Below are 8,241 nucleotides of genomic sequence, written 5' to 3'. Positions count from 1 at the left end.
TTTTTTTGAAGAACATCTAAATGGTTTGATGTTTCTCCAGTTTCTAATAAACCATCTCTCAATATTATTAGAAGAAGTCCCTTTCAATATTAGAATCAGCATGTGGCTTCAATTGGATGGAGCTCCGCCTCATTATCACTGCAAAGTTCGGCAAATTTTAAATGCCAACTTTCAAAACAGGTGGTTTGACAGAAATGGGTTTCAAAATTGGCCCCCCAGATCTTCGGACTTAACTCCACTAGATTTCTTTTTGTGGGGTACATAAAAGGAATTGTCTACCATACGCTTCCGACAACTTCACACGATTTTAATACACGCATAAGAGACGCGTTTAAAACTGTAACTCCGCAAATCTTGTCGCAGAGTTAGCAGTTGTTTTGAAAAAAGAATTTAAAAGTGCCTGGAAATGGATCGTCAACATTTCGAACATTTGTTATAAATAATTTCCAAAAAGACAAAAACTTAGTTATAAACATCCTAGTGCCATTCGATAGGTAATTAAAAATTGCATTTCCTGGTAAGCTAAAAAATATGGGGTTGTATTTAAATTAATCAAGTTATAGCCACTTAAAGTTCTTATTTGATTAGTTTAAATTTGTGGACACCCTGTATAAAATGGTAAGTTTATTATCATTGGCATATAAAATATGATTTCTTGTTACACCAAACTACGAATTACGTTTACATAACTTAAATAATTCTAAAGTATTTGACACATGAACATAATATTAGATTTTGATAAAATTCGAATTATTTAAAAAACCTTTAGATTTAGACATTATAAATCTTATTAAAACAAGCACTTATTTTGCTCAGAGAATCCAAAAATGCAATAATATGTAGAGTATTTCATTTAGAAAAACACAACTTTGATACTTTTAGGGCTTTGGGACACTCCGTACATTACAAAAATATTTTTAAAATGTGCACCCGATAGGCGTCTGTGGATTCATCAAATAATACTTTGCAAAAAACAAACCTGCTAGCCGCAAACGTCCGTGCCGTATAGCGTGAATAACCCTGTACAGTAAGACAAAAGCAAAATACTAAATGAAACACCAGTGAGCACAGTATAGCAGCAGACCCACAAAATCATGCAAATGTTAATTTTCAATTGCGTTTTCCTCATAATGAACAGTCGACCTTCCTTCCTCTACCTCCTTAGACCCGTGCAAAATTGAACCATATGTATATAATGTAAACTCATAGTCGAAATACAACATATTAAAAACTCAAGTATCTGGATCGTATTTATGTCAGAAATCCCATGGAATGGCCTGCGGCATCTCGCAGGAAACATGTGAGGCGTCTTGTTAAATTAATTTCCCTTTTATTCATCAATCAAATTCACTGTCGACCCCTTATCGAATTTTGCTCGTTGTTCCCCACAAATCGCGTGTTAAATCTGTATTGATAAGCAGCTGCTGACGACTAGCAAAAAATCATTTTTTGGAGGGTTTAGGCCCAAGCCGGTTAAGTAATAATCCAACAGGCAGTACCTACTTACGAGGAATCAGAGAGTCGGTCGACGTCTTCTCGCCACAATCAGTGCACTGGCAAGAGAATTTCTTCAAGTCCATGACAAAACTGCCATAGACGATGGGGTTCATGCAACTATTCGAAACCACCATTAGGAAGAAGAAATCTTGGACAAAGTCCGGAAGACTTTTTTCAGCCGTTGCCCTATCGAACATGTACCTGCAAGATTAGCACTTGGAGGCTTTGAAGCTGGGACAAGGTTTCACACGCACCATAAAGTCATCATGGTATACGGGGTGCAACAGAATATGTAGATGACCACTATGGTGACGGTCATCCTCAGGGTTCTGATGCGCGCCCTTTCGATGTTTTTCGTATCGGATCTTCGCAGTCTCAGTTTGCCATTCGGCTGATTCACTTCCTTACCTGAAACCGACAGTTGTTTATCTTAGATAGCTTCGGCTAGCGCGATTTGGCTTACTGTTGTTGTTGTGCGACCTGGAAGTTCTGGAAATTTCTGCCAGAATGCAGCTGTAAGCGACGATGATGACGAAAAGTGGAATGAAGTAGAGAAATAGAATGCAGGAAATGTTATACACCAGTTCCATGACTTCGTTCGGAAATGAACCGAACGCCACGCACTGCTTGAAATCTGGATTCTTGGGATGTGCTCTCACATGGAATACAAAACACTGAAACAGCAACAAAATTAATATGTTTCGGGTTTCTTTTATCTTACCAAATGTCTAAATAACTAAACATTCCGGAAGATGTTTGCGATTGGTTTGTGAATTTTTTTACGTTCCTAAACTGGTCAAAAGTTCAGTTACAGTTACGATGAAGCAATGAAATGGAAAGCCTGATTGGCATCATTTTCAGAGCCTCTAGGAATTTTGCACTAAACGAACCTTTACGAAAATTTGGTCAAAACATTTCTGCAATTCAATAAACACCGTGTTTCTACTCCGAGGTAGAAAAGTTGCACTAAAAAAGACACACACTGATTTTTGAGAAGCGCCCAAAAATTTCCGTATTTTAGCCACATGCGGCGCTCTCTGAAAAAAATAAAAACTTCCTAACTAGACCAACTAGCTCCTTGAAACTTTTACATGGTAAAGTCACGGCATTCAGGTACTTTAGGTAGAAAAATCGCGCATAAATACGCAAACAGTGATTTTAGAGAAGCGCCCAAAAATTTCCACATTTTAGTCATATGAGGCGTTCTCTGAGAACAATTAAAACTTGCCACCTAGCTACTTGAAGCTTTTGCCCGGTCAAGACAATGTATTCAGGTACTTCAGGTAGAAAAATCGCGGAAAAATACGCAAACACTGATTTTTGAGAAGCGCCCAAAAATTTCCATATTTTTGTCATATGAGGCGTTCTCTAAACTTCTCGGCCAGAACTCGTTGTGTGAAAAAAATAAAAACTTCCTAACTTGACCAACTAGCTCCTTCAAACTTTTACACGGTAAAGACAAGGCATTCAGGTACTTTATGTAGAAAAATCGCGCAAAAATACGCAGACACTGATTTTTGAGAAGCGCCCAAAAATTTCCTATATTTTTGTCATATGAGGCGTTCTCTGAAGAAAATTAAAACTTGCCAACTAGACCAACTAGCTACTTGAAGCTTTTGCCCGGTCAAGACAATGTATTCAGGTACTTCAGGTAGAAAAATCACGCAAAAATACGCAAACACTGATTTTTGAGAAGCGCCCAAAAATTACCATATTTTAGCCACATGAGGCGTTGTGTGAAAAAAATAAAAACTTCCTAACTTGACCAACTAGCTCCTTCAAACTTTTACACGGTAAAGACAAGGCATTCAGGTACTTTATGTAGAAAAATCGCGCATAAATACGCAGACACTGATTTTAGAGAAGCGCCCAAAAACTTCCATATTTTTGTCATATGAGGCGTTCTCTGAAGAAAATTAAAACTTGCCAACTGGACCAACTAGCTACTTGAAGCTTTTACCCGGTCAAGGCAATGTATTCAGGTACGTCAGGTAGAAAAAGGGCGCAAAAATACGCAGACACTGATTTTTGAGAAGCGCCCAAAAATTACCATATTTTAGCCACATGAGGCGTTCTCTGAAAAAAATAAAAACCTCCTAACTTGACCGACTAGCTACTTGAAACTTTTACACGGTAAAGACAAGGCATGCTGGTACTCTAGGTAGAAAAATCGACTAAAAATTCGAAGACACTGATTTTTGAGAAGCGCCCAAAAATTTCCATATTTTAGTCATATGAGGCGTTCTCTGAAAAATTAAAACTTGCCAAGTAGACAAACTAGCTACTTGAAGCTTTTGCCCGGCCAAGACAATGTATTCAGGTACGTCAGGTAGAAAAATCGCGCAAAACTTCGCAGACACTGATTTTTGAGAAGCGCCCAAAAATTACCATATTTTAGCCACATGAGGCACTCTCTGAAAAAAATCAAACCTTCCTAACTAGACCAACTAGCTCCTTGAAACTTTTACATGGCAAAGACAAGGCATTCAGGTACTTTATGTAGAAAAATCGCGCAAAAATACGCAGACACTGATTTTTGAGAAGCGCCCAAAAATTACCATATTTTAGTCATATGAGGCGTTCTCTGAAAAAAATTAAAACTTGCCAACTAGACCAACTAGCTACTTGAAGCTTTTGCCCGTTCAAGACAGTGTATTCAGGTACGTCACGTAGAAAAATCGCGCAAAAATACGCAAACACTGATTTTTCAGAAACGCCCAAAAATTTCCGTATTTTAGCCACATGAGGCGCTCTCTGAAAAAAATAAAAACTTCCTAACTAGACCAACTAGCTTCTTGAAACTTTTGCCCGGTCAAGACAATGTATTCAGGTACTTCAGGTAGAAAAATCGCGCAAAAATACGCAAACACTGATTTTTGAGAAGCGCCCAAAAATTACCATATTTTAGCCACATGAGGCGTTCTGTGAAAAAAATAAAAACTTCCTAACTTGACCAACTAGCTCCTTCAAACTTTTACACGGTAAAGACAAGGCATTCAGGTACTTTATGTAGAAAAATCGCGCATAAATACGCAGACACTGATTTTAGAGAAGCGCCCAAAAACTTCCATATTTTTGTCATATGAGGCGTTCTCTGAAGAAAATTAAAACTTGCCAACTGGACCAACTAGCTACTTGAAGCTTTTACCCGGTCAAGGCAATGTATTCAGGTACGTCAGGTAGAAAAAGGGCGCAAAAATACGCAGACACTGATTTTTGAGAAGCGCCCAAAAATTACCATATTTTAGCCACATGAGGCGTTCTCTGAAAAAAATAAAAACCTCCTAACTTGACCGACTAGCTACTTGAAACTTTTACACGGTAAAGACAAGGCATGCTGGTACTCTAGGTAGAAAAATCGACTAAAAATTCGAAGACACTGATTTTTGAGAAGCGCCCAAAAATTTCCATATTTTAGTCATATGAGGCGTTCTCTGAAAAATTAAAACTTGCCAAGTAGACAAACTAGCTACTTGAAGCTTTTGCCCGGCCAAGACAATGTATTCAGGTACTTCAGGTAGAAAAATCGCGCAAAACTACGCAGACACTGATTTTTGAGAAGCGCCCGAAAATTACCATATTTTAGCCACATGAGGCACTCTCTGAAAAAAATCAAACCTTCCCAACTAGACCAACTAGCTCCTTGAAACTTTTACATGCCAAAGACAAGGCATTCAGGTACTTTATGTAGAAAAATCGCGCAAAAATACGCATACACTGATTTTTGAGAAGCGCCCAAAATTTCCATATTTTAGTCATATGAGGCGTTCTCTGAAAAAAATTAAAACTTGCCATCTAGACCAACAAGCTACTTGAAGCGTTTGCCCGGTGAAGACAATGTATTCAGGAACTTCAGGTAGAAAAATCGCGCAAAACTACGCAGAAACTGATTTTTGAGAAGCGCCCAAAAATTTCCGAGTTTAAGCCATATGTCACGCTCTCTAAAAAAGATCAAAATTTCCTAAGTAGACCAACTGGTGACATGAAACTTGTGCACCGCAAAGACAAGGCATTCAGGTACTTTAGGAAGAAAAATCGGGCAAAAATACATAGACACTGATTTTTCAGAAGCGCCCAAAAATTTCCATATTTCAGCTACACGAGGCGCTCTCTGAAAAAAATCAAAACTTCGTTACTAGACCAACTAGCTCCTTGAAATTTTTGTAAAAACAATGTATATGTAGGTACCTCAGCCAGGTACCAGTAGTTAATTTTAATAAAACAAATTTATTTTGAAATAAACTTTTAAGCATATTTTCAGGCGCATACTGAGCAATACAGAAGCCACCAGAACGTCAAAAAGATCATTATTCTTGCTAGGACTTCAACGATTCATTCAACGCTTGTTTGGTAATGAATACAGGTCATTTTGTGAGTGGTTTTTTCATGATGGATAAAGAGGAGCAATAAAAGAACTGTGTAAAAAACCAACAGCAAGCAAGGATTTGGGAAAAAACCTTCTCAGATTTCCCTCAGGCATATTTAGACTCGACCGCACTTTATCGGTTTGCTTCATTTTCAACCCTTTTTCGTTGTCTATTCGAACGATGCTTTTATTGCCAATTGAATGGATGAAAACTGCGAAACAATATTGAATAAATAACTGTGTGCAAATAAAAGCCTGCGATCGGGAATTAGTGTAAACCGTCTATTTTGATTAAAAATATACGCACTGTGCATTGTTAATTAAACAGATTTTTGCCCCTTTTTTTCCTGGCATGAGTTTTATAAATATTGGATGGTTCAAAATTGCCTCAAAAATGGCTCGAAATCATAGATTGAAATTATTTCACATCACCTCACCCTCTGATAGACTAAACAAGTCTCTATGTACAACCCTTCTGGAGGGGAATGGCGTCAATCTGAAATCACCCAGTATATTAAATCTGCGGAAAAATATACGCACTACAAAATAACATTATTATTAGCCCTAATCTGGAAAAGGTTTTGAAAAGGCTCCCCAGTGTAAAATTCGCATATAAACCAAGATAAATAGTCCAATTTCCCTTTCTGAAAATATCACGTAATATTTCCATAGGCGTTGTTCTATCTGCCAAATGTCAGGAGTGTGAACCAACCAAGCAAGAAGTAATCCGAAATTTAAAACGGCCCTTTGGGAAATACCGTTCAGACGGAGTTATGATGGGACAATATGAAGGTTTTGCTGATTCACATTTTTCCGTAATTAAGGGCGCCGATGTTTCTTCGCGATCGTATATGTTTTTCCTTATGTATTTCTAAGTGTTTACCGCGGTGTGAACAGCAATCTGTTTCAATTGAATCGTCATTCGAGCAACTTAATGGAAAACCTTCTAAGGCTTCAACGACAGAGCTGGATAAATACATTTTGTAATTTTGTTTTTGTAACCAGCTTGTTCGGTATAGCAGCGAAATCAATTTTTGATTTTTTTACAAAAGCTAATTGAAACATTTAGCTTCTCCACAAAACCGCATCTTTAATTAACGACAAGATAAACGCCTAAAAAGCAATAAGCAGCAAGACTACTTCCGCTCCAATCTAAGTTTAACAACAGCACCCAAGCGATAGCGTTAAGCGCAAAACAAAGTTTGCGCAAGTTTAATGATAAGTTTCAGGCCAGTCCAGTTTCAAATGAACCAAATCTGTTCATTTTAATATTCCAGGAAATTTTTGCTGCAGACAAATAGCCGAAAGCTCGAGCAAAGAGCAAATCGCAATTTAAAGTTACCGAGCTAACAATAGCCAGCGCAATAAGACAAGATAAGATAGTATTTGTATAAAGTCCTTTGAACCCTTTGCTTTGAGTTGTAATTTTTGAAAACATACAGATAGTTGGTTTCCGATTATTGTCAGCTTGAGGCTTTTCGTAGAGTAGGTAGAAAAAAAGGCGAGTTTAAACAGTTTAAGCGGCGTTAAGAAACGTGGCATTTCACGAGCGAACAGTTTGGAACTCTTAAAAATCTCACTGGAGCTTCATTAAACCTGGTTCTTGAACTTGAGATACCAAAAATGTTCGTTTCGGATTGTTTTTTTCGGGTTTTTTCTTGGAAAAGCTGTTGTTACCTGAGGCACACAATATAGAAGCGAAGCACCCCAAGCAGCCAGCAGCATGACTTTGCCCCTTTGCCTGGCAATATTGACCCGAAGGGGGTACATAACTGCAAAGTATCGATCCAAGGAGATGCACACTAATACATTACTGCTAAGATAGGGACCCAAAGCCCGCAGGAATTGGACGATTTTGCACGCGGCATTTCCGGCTATCCATCGTCCAGTTAGTCGCCATCCCACCTGGAACAAAGAGGAACAATGTGGTGAGTTTCTGTGTTTTATTTTACAGGAACAGTGCGATCATTAGCTAATGTTTTGGATCGGCAAATGTGCCTTGCGAATTTTGCTTTCCGTTCAAGTACACACTTGCCACAGGAAACTCGCTCAGTGAGGCTCAATAGGCTTTCAGTTAGGACAAGGGCGGATCCAGGGGGATCATGAGCCCCCCTTTGTGCTGGGTTTTTGTCGACGAATTGTATTTTTTCTCTTTTCGTAAACAATTTAAGATAATAAGTGCGTTGTATGATGGCAAACACCAACGCGAATGACGCGCATATTATGAATATTTAGCTGTTTTTATAAATATGTATGTATATGGCGCATCAGATTATTCAGTATGAGTAAATTAATAACTCGGAATATTTTGCAAACTGGAAATCAATTGAGAAACTTGACAGTCATAACAGTTTGAAGATCGAAACGATTTTTCATGA

At 38.1% G+C, this 8,241-nt stretch overlaps 1 protein-coding gene across 1 annotated transcript; it reads right to left on the bottom strand.

Annotated features, from left to right (window-relative positions):
- Positions 1-1,507: 1,507 nt before the first annotated feature.
- On the bottom strand, positions 1,508-7,768 carry LOC109539284 (adipokinetic hormone/corazonin-related peptide receptor variant I; the record flags this gene model as incomplete). Its single annotated transcript, XM_019906940.2, is given in 4 exon segments — positions 1,508-1,698; positions 1,752-1,905; positions 1,961-2,171; positions 7,541-7,768. Coding segments are annotated over 4 exon segments (784 nt in total), but the record flags the coding sequence as incomplete, so codon positions are not given.
- Positions 7,769-8,241: the final 473 nt, after the last annotated feature.

This window comes from Dendroctonus ponderosae, unplaced genomic scaffold (genome assembly GCF_020466585.1).
Source record: "Dendroctonus ponderosae isolate FM_Combo_2020 unplaced genomic scaffold, Dpon_F_20191213v2 Dpon_F_20191213_7, whole genome shotgun sequence".
Classification (NCBI taxonomy): Eukaryota; Metazoa; Arthropoda; class Insecta; order Coleoptera; family Curculionidae; genus Dendroctonus; species Dendroctonus ponderosae.
Note: the sequence above shows the minus strand (reverse complement) of the source record. Positions and strands in the feature narration are given on the sequence as shown.